Below are 18,669 nucleotides of genomic sequence, written 5' to 3' on the forward strand. Positions count from 1 at the left end.
GACCTATAATCCTCACTGGGCTTATCTGTAAAGCAATAAAACACATCATTATGAAACTTATTAACAAGGGTATAGGCGGTTTACAAGCACCAGACACAAGCAAGTCTGGGTTTGTTAAAGGCAAATCTTGCCTGCTGAGCTTAGTGGACTTCTTTGAATAGGTCACTGATATGAAACTGCTTACCTGGACCTGGCAAACACCTTTGATTCCATTTCAAATTCTGGCATTATTGATAAAATAATCAAACTAAACGCAAGTCCCACTGGATACCAAACTGGTTTACCGACAAAACCCAGGTGGTGGTACACTCTCATCAAAAACAGTAGTTACCACCGGTGTCATCCCAAGGATTGGTCCTAGGACCACTGCCCTTGTATTTATTCCCCTGATGTCTTGGCTGACACGAAAGGGCTTGTGGCTAAGTTTGCAGATGAGTGCAAACTCAGAGTAGTCACTAGTCAAACTCCTCAATTGACCTCCAGATTATACAGGAAGGCCTAATACTCACCAGTAAATGGTGTCTGGGCCATGGCCTCAAACTAAATGCCAAGATATGCAGCATTGTGTCCTTTAGCAAACATGGGTACTCATTCACCTACCACACAGGTGACACCCCCCCACCTCCGAAAGATGACTTAGTCATCAGGGACCAAGCACTTTCATTGAGAATTAACTATTCTTTGATCAACATGTATTCATTGTCATTCCAAAACATTTTATCTGGTCAGACTGCTCATCAAGGGTTTATCTCCAAGGAAGTTTTTATCCTTGTCTACTCCTCCTCATTAGGCCGATAACAGTGTATAATGCCCTCTCTGTCATATATTTGTCTAATTATAGGACTCCGTTTGAGAGACTTCAGCATTTATTCATGAAGACAGTCAACAGCATGTCTTCCTTGAGCCATAGTGATGACCTCAAAGCATTGTGTCCATCTTTATTGTGTTTCCTACAATCTCTTGAGAGAGGACCTCTGTCTGGCCTGCACAGTCTCATGAAATCCAGTCCTATATGGCTTCCTGCACATTCACAAACAAACAACACTCTAAACAGCCACTCAAGATATCTAAATTTCCACTGAAACAGAAGTAGGACCTGCTGGTAAGATAGACATCTCTCACAGAGAATCCATCTTTTATGGAATAGACTTTCCTTGGATGTAAAAAAATATATCTCCCTGACCTTCTTTAATTTTAACCTGTATGACTGGAGTTGCAGTAATAAATACACCCCAAATCTGTCTCCTCGAGCCCTCATTGAAAGTGATTGAAGTTAGGAATAAAATAAGTCCTCTGTCTGCCTCTTAAGCCCTCATTGAAGTGGGCTGCAACTAGGCATTAATTATTCATGTCTGTGGGTAATCACGATTTAGGATCTTGTGGTTAGACTACAAATCTTCCTTTTTTACAATTAACTACAGCCCACAAGCTTATCTACCACCCTGAAACATGCCCTTCCCTTTCCTCCATACTGACCATGCACCATCCTAACCAACACCTCAGGTCAGAAAACAAAATGTTACTGTCTATCAAGAAACCCAGGTTCTCAGCCGGCCAAATGTTGTATTCCTATACTGTCTCCAAGTCATGGAACAATCTCCACCCTTCACTCAGGACCATCTATAATCCTGCCTCCTTTAAAAATCCTCAAACTACATCTCTCCTCTCATTGGTTATGCTCCTGCACCCAAATAAACAACCCCAACACCTGCCTTATGTTTCCCGTACTTCACCTTTAACTGTTCTGTTACTATCATTTCCTTTCCCTTCTCTCTGCCTACCTACTACTTTCTGTCACATTAGCTTTACTTCTTCCCCTCTTTAGCCCTCTGTTCTTACACTGAATTTAACTCCCCTTTGCTACAGTCCATGCAGATATGTTTTACACTAATGTGTGTTTGAATGTACGCCAGTTATTAAGTGTATTTTACCTTGATTGTAACACTACTGCTTGATATTCTTGTGTGTATCAATATTTCATGTGAATTCATTGTATGTAATTATTGTGGAGCTTTTATCCCCATGCCACCACTGAAAATGGGTTCATTCTAGGCCCAGTGGACTTTCATGGTTAACAAATGCAATAAATAAATGCTCCTCTGTATCAGCAGCATAGTATTAACCTGTGATCCTATGAACTCGTTCCTAAACAGATCAGCCTATTCTTCTAAGCATCATAACTCCTTCTGCCAACTTAAGTACCTTCTTACTTCCTGTTTTTGTCCACACTTCCTTGTGCCAATGGTCTGCAGAGCTGACATTTTAGCTAGCCTAGAATCCAAAGGACCTGTAAAGAATAAGATCCCCTTTTATGATGCAGGGACAATAACATGACACAGATAGTGTTCTTTGACCTGCTATTTTCCTCTTTGCTCCTCATTCAGTAGACACAGTGGCTGTGGAATCTAATACAGAAGGTTTTATGTGATGATGTCACCTTTGTTTTTAATACTGGACATAACCTGCACTAGACACCACTGGTCTTCTGTCCTCCAAGGAATTGAGAATTAGCTAGTCCAGTGATGTAGGTTAAGTGAATCCAGTTTCCCTCTTGATACCCAAGTTCACTGAGCAGCCAGGGTGCCAGAAGGCCAACAGTGGGTTAGCTGTCCTTGTACAGGAGACATACATTCCCCAAGATCCTGATAAATCCAGGTAGTGATACATATTGACAGTTGTCTACAGCAACGTGTGTATGTTTGTGTTTGTATGCATGAGCGTGTGTTTGTAACAGCACATTCAAATAAGACTTCTTGCATGACGTTGTACACATTAATGATTCTAGCCCTGATAACAGAAAGGTAAGATTCCCTTCACGTTGCATATCAGATGGTTACATGACTATCTGGATATTCTGACTTTTGCCAACCCTTTTGCACAGCATATAGAACCTTGATCCCAAGTGACTGCGGGCCCTATCCCCAACAGCTTATGTCTGGATAAGTTGAGCTAAACAGAACAAATAGGTTAACAGGGCACATCTAGTCACGGTCTGAGGTCTTTGGGGCAATAGGATCCCCCATAAAGAAAAGGACATTAATATAGGACTGTCCTTCTTGTAATCATCCAATGGCCACCAGTTTGAAAGAAGTCATGTTTTAACAATGAAAGACACACTATCACTGTGCTTGTACACAGCCTGCAAATGGAAAAAACAAACTCCAGAAATGCAAGACTTCATTCATGAAAAATGTGACAACTCCCTGCAGCAGGCCACATCTGTTACATCACCTTTCCTGTTATAGTCATCTCCAGTGTTGAAACATCTCAGAGTAGAGTAACTTGGCCCCCTTGCATTGATCTCAGAAAGTGTAACTGTGTAAGTCTTAATACATTTTTGGCATGTATTTAACTTCTTACAGACATCCCACTCAACAACAGATCCATTACTGAGCTGTGATGAGACCAGGAATGACAGTTTGTATTGCAGCAAAATAGTGTGCCTTATTTTCGGTTCCAGAGAGTGAGCTGCTGGCAATGTGAGTGGTGGTCCTAAACATTTTCAGACAAACTACACTCCAGTGTCTATTTGACATAGAGACGCAGTAAAATCGTTTGTAGATATGCCCCCTCAATAGTGCATTTGTTGTGTAACATTACAGATGTCAGATTCCTTCCCTGACTGTATTTATTGAACTTTTTGAACTTTTTAAATGGCGAGCTGTCCATTCTGTTAGACTTCCTCCCTTACAAGGTACACTGAACAAAATGATGAACTGGTAACTTTTATTGGACCAAAACTGGTTTATAGCTACTATACAAAAACCTGTATTGTCCAGTAAAATGCATCACATCACTTCTTTGTTTCAGTATTTTCCATTTGTAGGCCTGCACAGCATTTCTTCCATTGCAATGTAGCCAGAAACAACTACATTTTTTAGAACTGCCCTGTAGTAAGAAGCCTTACCCCTTGCCTTGTTATTGTTTCAGAAAATGGGAGATATAAGATGTGTGTACACTTTCTTTAAATTATTGTTGCCACTAGTATGTTGGTCATGATATGGTTTTCTGTGTACTAGACAGCTACAAAAATCACACATGATGGGGGAATTCAGAAAATTGTGTAAAGGAGTAAATCAGGCCTGAAAACGGGGACATACCTGTAAAAATAGGGACATCCTGAGGAAGGAGTAAATCAGGCCTGAAAATAGGAATATCCTTCAAAATATGGACAGTTGAGATGCCTGCTCAAAATATTTGTACCCATCTTAAAGCGAGTCTTGACTTTTCTTTCTACTGTTTAACTGCATGGATGGCAGTTAACATCCCAGGGTATCTGCAGTGCCTTGGATTTTTGGTTCATTCACATAACAGACCTACATCTGCAGTACTACTCCATTTGTTCAGTAAAGTTAAAATATTTACATTTCAAACCTGTGCATATAGTTTTAAACTTTTATAAATTGATGACATTGTAACAGCCATCTTGCACACGAATGTGGTGATGTTGCTGCAGAGAACATCATTAGTGATGCAAGTCTGAGAAGCAGGTCAGGTACTGGGGGTGAGAAGTTGGAGAAGACAGAATTATTCATCCGACTGCCTGCTCTTCATACTGTTCATCTGTCCAGATTTTTGCCTCATATTTTCAGTCAGTTCCTCATAGGATTTCTGGTTTTCAGGCAAATCACTGAGGATTGAAATAATTAATGACTGACATTTGAGTTTCAGCCTTCATTTTGTTCAGAAAATGCATGCTAACACAAATCCTGTTATTCTACCAGCTTTCTAAGTTTATAAGAGGAATATTCAAAACATGTCCATATTTTGGGGCCTCTGCCCCCCCTTTATTTTAGGCATTGTCCAGATTTCTTATGCTAAGAGGTTGAGAGGTGTGCTGCTCTTCCACTAAGGGGTTGATGGAAAGAAGATAGAACATGTTAATTAATATCTTTCTGAGACACAGACAGACATCCAAGAGACGTAGTGAATTCTGCTCAGCACCACTTCATGCCCCAAGTCTGGATGCACCTAATAATCCCTGCATCATTCTAGGCCTCTTATGAGAGGTCCTGCATCCCACGTAGTCCCACCTTGACTGTTATCTGCTTTAGAGACCTATAGCTGCCTCAAGAAAATGATAAATGGAAAAGGACTATTGAGGTACAGAGGTCTAAAATTTGGAGGCTGGGTGACAGAAACCAGAGAAACATGGCAGTGAATAAACTGATAACCATTTGACATACTGGGACCTGGTTTAAAGAGTCTCATTATGCTGAGACTGAATGGCAGAAAAAAACAGACTTACTTATATTAAGTTTGAGATGGCCATTTTTCTGAATATTCCCTTTTCTCCGAGGTATGTCAATCTCAGATTTAGCATATGTAAGTTTGGGAGGTATGGGGGGGGTCTTTCCCCCATACAAAAAAGATGTTTAAAGAAGAGCGATGTTTGATATTTGCTTTTCTGCTGCATTTTCAGTCTTTTTTGGGTGAGGGAGTTCATCATGTCAGTACTCAGCATTACAAGGTTCAACATTTTAACAGAGAGCCAAATAAACCACATTAAAAAAATAATATAACACAAATGAAATTCATCTACTTACCTCACTTTTAAAGGGATTTATTTACCTATGATTCTGCTAGAAGTATTGTTTCTTGAAAATCCATGTGAAATGCAAAACTGATGCCGAGTCTCCATAAAGTGCAGTTCGGTATCATTTTGCAACAGACTAAAACAACACAAGTATGGAGGTCGCGTTAGAGAGCTGCAGAGTTCTGTTGAAACTGGTTTGTGACTAGTTTTTTTCCTTGCCAGATACTTTTGAAACTTTCATCCCTTCATTGACTCCTAACCTATTTTTTCTCAATCAAAGTCTGCTTGTTTCAAAAGTTGTACAGTGCAGCACCTCCGGCGGACTCAGGACCTCAAGTGTGCACAGCAGGACATCCATGTAGCTTCATTCATATTTCTTCTTTTCATAAAACCTAGATCTAGTGAAATTGTTTGCATAGTGCATATATCCATTCAGCACACTGATGCATTTTCACACAGCAAATCATTTCAAAAGTCATTTGTCATCCGATCTGACCATTCCATGACTTTTATTACTGATTTTTTTAAAAAAAGTTATTTTGCTGCTATTTACAATTACATTGGTGGTATGTGTGCATGTTGTAGGTACACAGGGTGGCTTTGCCACCACACTGAAGAAGCGTAGTCACTAAGCAAACCACTGCAGCATAAAACATTGGCTAATACATGTGCCTTGGAAGAAGACCTAATCTGTTGAGCTGAAGTAGGTTATATAGTTGTTAACTAAGACTTTCAGAAGCTATGATGCTGCAGTCTATGTTCCAAATGTATTTGTTTATTTTCAAATTTTCAGCCTTCCCATTCTGTACACCCAAGGATATAGAGACTGCACTCTGTGGGGATGCATCAGGCTTGGTCCAGGATTCCCCTTGCCCGATAGCATTATTGTTATTCACAGTACTGAACTGCTTTATTTTTTGCATGAAGTTGTCCTCTGCCCTTTGGGCAGGTAAGACCTCTTTTTTTTCATGTACAGAAATAGGAGGAAGTTCTGTGGCCCCGGTGTGAGACTGTTAGCACTGGAGCAGCAGGGCTCCTCTTAGGACAAAAAGAAGTATCTCCCTGGCTAAGATGCAGATGTTGTTGTGAAGTTGCAATTCTATGAACTATGCAAACAAACTACAGCCCACCAATCTTTTTTTAACACACCTGGCTTCTGGTTTTACTTATATAACTGTTCTTCCAGCATGACAGTTGGCCATCAACATGACTCCGTGACACATTTTTAGCAGACACAACTGGCATTGCCCAAATCCAGCAACAGTGGTATTTGGCTGTTTTAATGCCGTATAGAACACATTTCATTTTCTGATTGCTGACCTGCCAATGATATTCTTTTTTTTTTTGTAATTTTCATTTGTAGGGTCCCCGAAAAGGCATCAGTTCCAGCGTCAGCGAGCTGCCAGTGAAAGCATGGATCAGGAAGACCAAGATCCACACCAGACTGACTTCATCAAGTACATCGCTCGGACCAATGATGTCACCTTTCACAGTCCTCCTGTCCCATTCCTGCCACCCCCCTCCAGTCCAGCACCTTCCCTCGGCAGGTACCCTTCAGTAGCTAGGTCTGTAGCACTGTCTGCTGTGGCCTTCTATTCATTTAATGTCCTTCAGTGGCAGAAACAGTGTATTGTATGTCTGGTTACTCTTTGGGGACAGGGGGATGAACTTTGTAAAACAAATTCTACATCCGTAGGTTGTTGGCATGCATACTCAGACAAGAAATTCTTAAAAGTTTTCAGTGAACTTGGTTTTTGAGAGTTTTCTAGCCTGTCATAACAGATCAAGTTGAACTCAATTCCATTATTTTGCGAGTCCAATAAGGGGAATTTTTTTTATAATCGTGTGTGTAAATGTAGTTGATAAGAAAACAAAGCTATATGAGGCATCTGAAATGTACCCTCCTCCAAAAATTGTAAAAAAAAAAACATTATAAATTACTATTTAGTGAGACTGATTATATAAGGATCAGGATGTATTGAGCTATAGGTACAGGCTTAGTAACAGAATGCTTCAGTCTGTATTAAAGTATCAGATGTATGCATCTAAGTATATTTTGTAACTCAGAAGTGTTCTTATTAGCCATCAAATCATGGAGTGTTACACTCTGCTAATAAAATGGACACTCGATGCTCTTTTTGTCTACTTTGTATACAATACCAGCAGTTATTGTTTAACTTTGTCAACTTGTGAGGCTTAAACACAGGTAGATTTATTCTGAGAAACTCTCAGAAACGGAGAGCCTGATGATGACGTTTATCAGCCATGTTGCTCTTGCAAACTCGTCAAGCTTCTCAGAACCCATAATTCCTTTGTGCCATCCTGACAACCCTGCTTGTTCATTAGTGGATAGTGTTCTCCTTAACTGTCCTTAGTTCCTTCTTGCTACTGACATGGTTTGGTTCATCACGTCATTAAAAGGTATCCTTGTTTGACTCTTAAGAAGTCAAAACTGTCTAAATGGTTGTGTGGCTAGTCTATCACAGACACTGCCCCATTTGCCCGAGACTAGAGTATGGCACCCCTGTCATCAGTGCCATCACTTTAATAGTTCCAGAAACTCAACTGCCAGGCATTCCTTATGATACTGCTTTTGGTTGCCATGGGCTCTGTTGAACTCGGTTTCCAGGAGTGTATGGAAGGCTCTTCCAAGGACACCAGGTATATAACAGACAAGGGTAAGGTAAGGAATATGCACACAAGGCATATGGTATCTGAGGCTGGTGCTTTGTCGAATTCTTTGGAGATTGCAGTGGTGTCTGCTCCCACCTGAAGCTATTCATCAACTTTTCATTGCCACCTACTCATCCCTTTGCATTTGAGAAATGTAACAGTGAAGAATTTGTTGTTAAGGGAGCGACCTAGACGGGCTTTGATTTCCACTTTCTTTTTTTAGACACAATCGTTCTTTCGGGTCACACAGTTAGCTGTGGCTCAGGAGCTTAAATGCACAGAACTTCTCCTCATGTCTGAATCCAGCCTCATGATGTTGTTTCTTTTTGCCTTCTCTTGAGAAGAGTAAAGACCATCCTGTATAGTGCTTGTGTGCCGCACATAACATGCTTTGATGTCCTCATCTTTGTTGCATCTCTACTGAAATGGGAGTCTGCTTGAGCACACTGGAGGGTGTCTGTGTGGGTGTTTAGTATTTTATACCAGGTACATGATATTGTTACAACTACCATTACTACTACTACCACTGCTAGCACTGAGCTTGCTGCTGATTTCTCCAAAATAGGCTGTTGCCATGGTGATCACATTTTCATCAAATGCACGGCCTGTGTTGACTCCTCTTTCACATGCTAAGCAAATGGCACTCTTTTTCTGAGCTCATTGCTGTTACATTTTTACAGAAGTGTGTAGCACTCTCAAGGCTTTTGGAAGAGGACATTGTCATGATTTCCTTGCGAGTCCTTCCTTGTTACTTGCTACGAGGATTTTGATACTGACCTATCAAAAACTAACGGGAACAAACTTCCTCTTCTGATAACTAAGAAAGTACCTGGTTAATGTTACACACCTGTGATGGTTCGCTGTCAAAACCCTTAGAAGTTCTATGTCTGCAGCCTTGCTGTCCACGCCCTTGGATTCACTGCAAAACTCCTGTGAGAAACATGATTTGTTCCAGCCTCTCTCTAACCTGAAACACATTACACGTGACAGATGTGCTCACTGTAGCCCAGAGCTCCACCATGTACATGGTCCTTCTCCCTAAGTAACTCCCATGGGAACTTAATATCACTTAACCATCCCCCATTTAAAACAGTTATTGGTGAAAGAGCTGTCTTACGAAAAGGAACACATTTCTAAAACAAGCTACCTGTCTGAAACAAGGCATCAAGGTACTTTTACCAGGTTAAGATGTCCCTTTCTGGGCACCTATTTAAGGAAGCTGCTTTTAATTGCTTTAGGGTTAATGGATCTCTTTAATAAGCTGAAAATTCAAATTTTTTTATAGTCTCTCAGTTGTTTGCCATTTAACTATTCTTACTTCTGTTTTCTTATTAGTCTTTATCCCTGTCTATGTAAATTTCTATTTTTTCTCACTTCCATTTGAGTTTTTTTTCAAGGAAATTAAATTTTAAACTGTTAGGAAGTAATTTCATGTATCCAAACTGCACAGAAACCCATGTAAACTGATAAAACTTAATGTTAACCTGCTATTGTATTTGAAATGTATAACTGTATAACATTCTATTTTATAGAAACTCTATAACTGTTTATGAACTTTCCTAAGTTTTGCAAGCATATAAGCTTAGTACACTATCATATATGAATTGTATAACTTAAGTTTACTTGCATTGTTTGTTGCTTCTAGGCCAAGGTCACAACTGAAAAAGGTCTCTGGACCTGTACACTTACCTAGTTACCAAATAGTAAATACACAATAAATAATAAATAAGGCAAGTGTGCTTTTACTGTAATCCTCACAAGTCACTTCCTTGAAGTGGTCATCAAACTTTCATGCTGTCTCAGTGATATGAAGTGGTAGCAATGGAGATGGTGCCCTGGCCCAGTCCAGTTCGTCAAAGGGAGGCATAAAAAGAAGGGTCACGATAAAAGGAAGTGTGACATTGTTCTCTTCTGAGTCTAGTTCATAAAAGACTAGGTGGGTACCAGCCAATACTGTATTTTAGTGACTTCATTTGGCATATCAAATACGTGCAGTTTTGGATGGTCACTGTCCAGGTGATAAGTATGTTCTGGCACTAGATTGTGTCCAAGAATATTACTGGCATGTCGCAAGCTAGGAGCTTCACATTAGGTTCTTCAAGTTCCTCCATCAGAGATTAGCAGTATTTTCAGTATTGGGTGTTAGTATTTCCTCATTATCCAGAGTTTTCAACAATTGCCAGCTGTGTGACTGGTAAAGCAATGAAAGAAACTCCTTGTATTTCCATTCTTCGACAATTCAGTATTGCTGGACCTTCCCTGACCACTCTGACGGAGAATTTATTTTAAAACTTGAACTGCTTCCAATCATTAAGTATCACTGTTTAATGGATGACACTTTCCTGCTGTCTTTCCAGCTACTGCAGGCTGTTATATAGAGCCGTCATGTTCTCCATCTAGTTTTGAGCTTTTCTCCTGTTGGAGGTTTGAAAGTTCAGTGATCTGGTATCCCAAATTTTCTTGCTAGTGTGGAGCATAGCTCTCACTTCCTTTACTCAAGAATCGGAAATAAAATGAAAACTAATGGGAGATGAAAGGCCCAAAGTCAGGGGCAGTTTTTTAAATACTACTCTAAATCACTGAAATGTTAATAAATAACAAGGTTTGAATTATTGTGCATTTTCTGAACCATAAGAAGTATGACAGTCTAATGCCTGACATTAATGACTGGTTGTAATACAGATGGTCCTGAATAAGTCCGTGAATAACCAGAAAACCAAAAATTGTACAAGGGGCAAGACAAAAATATGAGGCAAAATCAGGGATACTCAGCATATTAAGAAACAGTTGAGAGGCATGTTGTAGAGTCCAGGCAAGGATCCTTCCTCATCAGTTAGAGCAAGTGGCAGGATGTGGGACAGCTACACAAGTGCAAAGTAAACAGCCCCATATTGATCAAAAAAAGTGACTGAAATGACAATTAACTCAGTTTATAACTATGAGGTCACTGTTTCTGGGTGGGGGTATGATTTCCTCTTTGTATTGATCACGATCAAGAACGCAAATTTTGGCAGTCTTCCCTCCATTATAAAGGAATTACAAGTAAGGTAACTCACTTCCTTGATTACAAATTACAGGGATTATTTCCCAGGCTGAAAATCCTCTTGATATGAGAGCATTCAAGACTAAATAGGGAGCTACAGACAAGCAAAGTAAAATACATCCATACAGAAAATATGGCAAAATAAACACATTTAATATTACTTAAAATATGTGCTTTTGCAAAGGCTTGTGTCCCTACACCCCCAGTTTAAATATTCTCCCTCTAAGGTCATGTAATTTTAAAGAAACAGCAATTTACTTTTGAAATTGTCTGTGTGGTCATTGCACTTTCTCAAAGTGGAAGTGACCTTGAAGTGAGAATAATCAAGGGGTTGTTTGAAGGTAGATTGGGGGTTAAAGGTAGGGCAAGCTTCTCTGCAAAAAATAAAGTTGGAATATCTGTCTGTATATGGGTCTACTTTTATTTCCCAAATTCCCACTTAATCAAACTACAAAACAAGATGATGTTGCCGAAAATGTAGTTTAACGTACAACCGGATCACCATAATTTAACTCTGGGAAACTAACCGCTTGGCCACCATGGAGAACTTTGTCCTTTTCTTCACTATATGCAATCTCAGAGTTGGTATTTGTAGCTCAGTATGTGTGTATGTAACTTTACAAAGCTATCCAAGAGCTTGCACAAGTGTATACATACTGAACATGTGCAAGTCTGACTGCTAGTTTGTAGTTAGCTGTTGAGATGTAAGCATGTATGTATTCATTTATATTTTATGATGCTGCTATCAATCCTGATGTGTTTCTATGTATTAAAGCATCTAAATGAAATACCCCGCCTCTTTGTCATCTATGTTAAACAGGGGCAAGTGACATGGTGTCAGAAGTGGCATGTCCAAACGACTTGAGGCCAAGATGGAATCCAAATTCTTCAGTTTGAGTTCGAGAGGCACCTGGTCGGAACTGGAGGAATATACACAAGAATGAATCATCCCAACAATACGCATACTTCGCAAAACAGGTCAGAAAAGAATTTCAGATGTTAAAACTTGCTCAGCACTATTTCTTATTCGGAAAATATGAAACGAGGCATACAGAACATTCCAAATGATTTTCGTATAAACCGATATGTCCGATATTGATAAAAATATTCAAATTACTATGGAAAATGTTTGAAATAAAGTCCAAATTGCATAAAATGAATAAAATAAGGGGAAACAACCACATTTTTTTCAATACATGCTTAGCGAATCCATATTTCTCATATTAATCAAAGATATCCAAGTTATCAGAAGCGTTTGTATATAATTACAAGGGCCAAATTTTCCATGTGTTTGTGCATAACTTTGTGGGCATGGCAGATGGATTTTGAAAACCCAGTGCACTTGTGTTTGACAATAATATTACCGAGAACTGGAGAATGTTTGAGCAAGAGTATGATATTTTCATCTAGGCTGCATTTTCTGATAAAGATGACCATACAAAGGCATTTATTCTGCTTAATTTAGCTGGGTCAGAAGCCATAGAAAGGGAATGTTCATTTGTGTATGCACCTGCTATCTATACAGGAGAGGGGGGAAACCGTCATATTGTTGTACCGGCTGAGTCATGGGAGGACCCCGAGTGCTTAAAACATGCATTTAGAGAAATGTGTAACCGCCAGACAAATGTTACAATGGAAAAGCACTTATTTTATACAAGGGACCAAAGGTCTGGTGAAACTTTTGCAGCATATATAACTGACTTGAGAAATAAAGTTAAAATGTGCAGATTTGGTGATTTAAGGGATGAGTTGATAAAAGACAGACTTGTGTGTGGTATTAAAGATGATGCCTTGAGAAAGATTTTGCTTAGTGACAGTGATTTAACTTTGAATAAGGCCAATGAGACTTGTCAGATATACGAGCTCACAGAAAAGCTCACAAATATGCTTACAAATGAGTATAGCTCTAGAAAGCACAGTGACAGGGCTCATGTTGATAGTATGCAGCACGTAGTTAAAAGAAATATGCCAAATCACATGGCAGCCACTGTAGCTCCTGCAGCACTTACTGGTAAACCCCAGAGCTTTCCAGCAATTCCAGAGTTTGCACAGTCTCAATGAAGCATAAAAGTGAGTCAGCAGACTCAACTTAGTTTCACTGCCAACTGCTGTAACTGTGGTTGAAGTCATGAATTTAAAAGGGAAACATTTTTAGCTTTTGGTCAGCAATGCCACAAATGCAATAAATGGATTCATTTCAAAAGGTTTTGTAAATCAAAAGGCCCATATTCTTTAATTAACAGGGAATATTTTAAGAAACCAGTTGATCAATTAGAGAGCTGCAGCCCTACTCTTTATGTGGATGGCGTGTCAGTGCTTCATGAAACAGTCAATGCAATAGATTTAAGGTCAAAGAATAAAGTATTTTGTACTGTTCAGATAAATGGAAAACCCAGAGAGCTCAAAGTTGACACAGGTTCCAAGTGCAATGTTACGTCAGCAGAAACATTTGCCAGAGTATGTTGTGGTGAAAGGCTTGATTTGGCAAAGTGTGCAAAGCTTGTTGCTTATGGAGGTTAAGAAATGCAAACCAAAGGCTGAGTAGTGCTTTCGTGTTACTCTGCTGGAAGAAGCTACGACTTATTTTATGTGGTCAAGAAGCACGTCCAGTCATTATTAGGGCTCAGAGACAGTTTAAAAATGGGACTGCTTTAATTTAATAAGGAAGTCCACCAAGTCAGCTTGAAGACCACTACTCTAATTTCACCCAGTATATTTTTTCTATGTATTCTGATCTCTTCAAAGACAAATTAGGGAAGCTTCCAGCTGTGTACTCCATGAAGTTAGATCTAGATGTTAGTCTAGTTATCTGGCTAGCACAAAAAGTTCCAATAGCCATGCAGGAGAGAGTCAAAGCTGAGCTAGATAAAATGGTGCAACAAGGTGTGATTTGTCCAGTTGCAACTTCAGCTGAATGGGTATCTTCCATCATGGTAGCTCATAACAGATGACATCAGAATATGTATTGATCCATGAGATTTGAACAAAGAGCTAAAAAGACTTCATCATCCAATGCACACAGTCGAAGAAGTTGCAGCCTTGATGCCAAATGCAACATTTTTTTTCTGTCTTAGATGCAAAGAGTTCATTTTGGCAAATTCAGCTTGTCAAGAAATCATCATTTCTCACTATGTTCAGTACTCCGTTTGGTAGGTACAGATTTTTCAGAATGCCATTTGGGATAAATTCTGTAAGTGAAGTCTTTCAACGTGCTATAGAGCAAATTTTTTTCTGGGTATCCTTGTGCTATTATAGTCAACGACATGCTAGTATGAGGTCATGGTGAGGCTCAGCATGACAAAAACCTCAGACAAGTTCTAGAAAGGGCATGTCAAGTGAATCTTAAGCTCAATCCACAGAAATGCAAATTCAGGCTACAAGAAGTTGCTTATGTTTGTCATTTATTTACCAGTTCAGGCTTTCGATCAGACCATTCAAAGCAAATAGCCATTCTCAAGATGCCAACTCCAGACAATGTTCAAGCCCTGCAACATTTTCTTGCTATGGTTAACTATCTAGGCAAGTTCATCCCAGACTTGAGCCAACTATCAGCACCACTCAGAGAGCTGATACGTAAAGATGTATCATGGTCTTGGTTAGAGCAACACCAAATGACATTTGAAGTCCTGAAACAGAGAATTGCTAGTGCACTAACTCTCGGATACTATGATGTTCACAAGCCAGTTATACTTTCCTGTAATGCTTCGAAATTTGGTCTTGGTGCAGTCATTCTACAAGAGGGTCAACCTATTGCCTACACATTGAGAACTCTTACCCAAACTGAAATGTAGTATGCCAAGATCGAGAAAGAGCTTTTGCCAATTGTGTTTGCATGTTCAAAGTTCCATGATTATGTTTATGGTACACCTATCCAGATTGAAACACCGCCAACCTCTTGTCACTGCCTTGAGAAAGTCTATGCATTCAGCTCCAGCCAGACTGCAATGCATGATGCTGAGATTGCAAAAGTATAATTTCAGTCTTGTCTACAGGAAAGGCAAAGTTCTTTATCTTGCTGACATATTATCCAGATCATCCAGAAACAGCACTGAACAGCATGAGAATGAGAACCTTGATTCTGAAGTCATGGAAGTGAAAAATGTTTCTTCTACCTATCTTGATGAGTTGAGAGATCACACAGCCACAGATCCAGTTTTACAAAGGCTCAATTACTTTATCAATCAAGGATGGCCATCATAGCAATCCAGTTTACCTCAAGAAGTGCAACCTTATTTGCCAAACGGAGATTATATTTTGTCTGATAAAGGTATCATTATGAAAGGTACAAAAGTAATTTTTTCAAAGTCCTTGTAACAAGAGTACATTGCTATCTTGCATCGTGGTCACCCAAGAACCAATTCTATCAAAAGAAGACCAAGAGGACTAGTATTTTGGCCATCTATGCCAAAAGACACTGAGAGAGCAATGTTATGTTTCATGTGTAGTAGTACTAAGCCACATTAACAGATGGAACAACTTCAGCTAAACCAGATTCCTGAACTACCTTGGTCAACAGTAGCCACTGACATCTTCAAATGGAATGGTCAACATTATTTGGTATTAGCAGACTCTTACTCCAATTGGTTCGAGATTGACCTGCTTCCTAACCTGGTATCCAGGATTGTCATTACTAAGATGAAACCCTATTTTGCAGTACATGGTAGTCTGTACAAAGTTATTTCTGACAATGGCACGCAGTTTACAAGCCAACAGTTCAAAAGATTTGCTGAAGAATGGGACTTTACTCATGTAGTGAGTAGCCCAGAGTACTCACAGTCAAATAGTTTGGCAGAACATGCAGTTCAAAGTGCAAAACAGGTACTAGAGAAGTCAAAATGAAGTGATGTTTTCCTGAATCTGTTGAATTTCAGAAATGTTCCTCATGATAAACATCTTGCTTCACCTGCTCAGAGACTTCTTTCGAGACAAACCAGAACCACATTACCAATCAGTAGTCAATTGTTGGTTCCATGTGTCAAGAACAACAGGTCAGTGAAAGCCAATCTGTTGAAGAAACGCCTAACGCAGAAGTCCTACTATGATAAAACCAGCAAAGCTCTCAGTCCATTACGAGATGGAGAAGTGGTAAGGATGCAAACGTCCAAAGGTTATGATCAGATTGGTGTTGTGAAGAGTATTTCTTCAGAACCGAGATCATACATTGTGGAATCACATGGAGCAGAGTTTAGGCGGACTTGGAAACATTTAAGACCAGTGTCTGAGCCTATGCCACAGCACATAGCCTGTGAGAAAGACTCTTTATCTCAGAGTGAGTTGTCCGGTGTTCCAATTCCTGAGGAAGTTCCAGAGAATATTCCCATTCCTGTGACGAATACAGAAGTTCCTGATATGGGTTGTTCACCAAAGACTGCCCCCATTGCTAAATTTAGTCCAGATTGTTATGTTACAAGTTTTAGTCGTATCTCTAAACCATGTAGCAGATACATTGCAACTTGGACATGAACATTGTGTTTTGTTTCTAATGTCTGTAGCAATGCATGTCTAACTCCAATATTGTTTTAACAAACGGCAATCTTTTTTACAAACGGCAATCTTTTTAAGAGGGAGGCTGTAGATCAATATATGTGTATGTATTTTTAAGAAGCTATCCAAGGGCTTGCACAAGTGTATAAATACTGAGCATGGAAGTCTGACTGCCATTTTGTAGTTGGCTGTTGAGATGTAAGCATGTATATATGTAAGGTCTTTCTGTTAACCTGTTTGTTTATATTTTATGATGCTGTTATCTATCCTGATGTGTTTCTGTGTATTAAAGCATCTAAACAAAATACCCCACCTGCTTGTCATCTATGTTAGAGAGGGATGAATGACAGTATATTTAGTTAGGGGAGTGTGGGAGGTTTTATTTGCTTCATTTTCTTTTTAAAGTGTTAGTGGTCATGTGGTTAGTTTCCCGGGGTTAAATTACAGTGATCCAGGTATTCGTTAAAGTACAACATTGTTTCGTCATTCGACTAAGTGGGATTTTGTTAAACAAAAGTAGATCCATATATTTTTTTGCTTAATACGTATGTATCTATATGCTCCACTGAATGAATTTTCATCTGTGAAGTCAACTTTATTCCCAAGCTAATTTACTTTTACATTAGGCGCAAAGTATTTATGCAACACTTCATATTAGTTTATGCTTTTTAAAACTGCCCTGATTCATAACTTTTAAGTAAACTATATGCTTGACACTGTATGCTTTATTTTTTTCCATAGTCTGAGGGGGTTAATCAAAGGGAACTTCTAAAATTCACACAGATGTAATTCTAAAGCTGCTCAGGAAGCCATTAAATATTTTATTACACTGTATATAGACAGAAAAGCTATTATTTCTAACTCTGCATTAAGCATGACTAGAGAGAACCAAAGTATTCCACAGTGGTGCAGCGGTAGTGTTGTTGCCTCACAGCAAGAGGTTCTCCCATTCGATTCTCTGCTAGTGTGCGGGGAGTGCCTTCTGTGTGGAGTCTGCATGTCCTCCCCACAGGTCGAGTGGCGTTCCGAAAGACATGCGTGAATGGGCGTGCCTTCATTGAAGGTTGGGCGTCAAGCTGGCAACTCGGCACCGTGAAAATCTACTGCCAATCATTAGTGGACCGGAGTTCCACTGTGGCGACCCCTAACTGGGAAAAGCCAAAAGACAACAACAAGAGAGAACCAAAGTAATAAATAAATAAATTACTTCTGCATTTGTCTTTGTAAATTAAATAACAGGAAATAGTACAGAAAGACACAAATTGCGATAACCATTTCATTGCTTATAAAACAAACATAATCTGTATTGTTATATGTAAAAATAGTATATTGAATACTTAAAGTATTTATACAAGTAAGTCACATTAATGAGTATGCCATAATTCAACCAAAACAATTTTGACCATAATAAAAATTTGTAAAAAGGCAGCAAGTATAGCAGTTCAGGCAGTTGTGAATCAGAAATAATAATTTTGCAGTTATGTTTGTGAATCATTCTAAGAGTGTGAAATCTACCTTTTGCATAGTTGGTAATCACTCCAATGCACTACCCTGTTATGCCGACTACAGCTTTCACAATTCCATTGTCCAGCCTGCACCTGAGACCACTTCAGTGAACAAGTTTCTGTCAGTGGATGCAGAGTCATCACTCAGTTTTGGATAATCATTTATTCATGGGCCACCCCCTGTCCTTCGAATGGTAGGTTTCTCCTCTCAGCCTGGAGTCCTGTTTTCCTCCCTCTCTTAGGCCCACTCTATGCCATAAGATAACAGTGGCTGTCTCAAATTTAGCACTGTAGTGCTCGCTTGGACTGTTATACAGTTCAGGGTCAGTGAGGCTCTCCAGACTGTAACTTTCAAGTTCAGACCACTGTTTCGGAGTCTTCAGCAGTTGGAGACAGCAAGTGCAGTTCTCATAAAGTAATGTTAGGTG

At 39.4% G+C, this 18,669-nt stretch overlaps 1 protein-coding gene across 5 annotated transcripts in view; it reads left to right on the top strand.

Moving 5' to 3' along the window:
* Positions 1-18,669, top strand: part of LOC122787214 (CACN subunit beta associated regulatory protein) — a 366,408-nt gene that overhangs the window by 312,770 nt on the left and 34,969 nt on the right. For 3 of the 5 annotated variants that reach the window (XM_044053808.1, XM_044053810.1, XM_044053809.1), the window contains one exon: positions 6,900-7,101. The exons of 1 other annotated variant lie outside the window; for it this stretch is intronic. In XM_044053808.1, coding sequence (XP_043909743.1) covers positions 6,900-7,101 — 202 coding nt within the window. The remainder of the gene's footprint in view (positions 1-6,899; positions 7,102-18,669) is intronic. One more of the 5 variants, XM_044053811.1, reaches the window with a different exon arrangement.

Source organism: Protopterus annectens, chromosome 13.part0, assembly GCF_019279795.1.
Source record: "Protopterus annectens isolate FY-2018-M chromosome 13.part0, PAN1.0, whole genome shotgun sequence".
Lineage (NCBI taxonomy): Eukaryota > Metazoa > Chordata > Ceratodontiformes > Protopteridae > Protopterus > Protopterus annectens.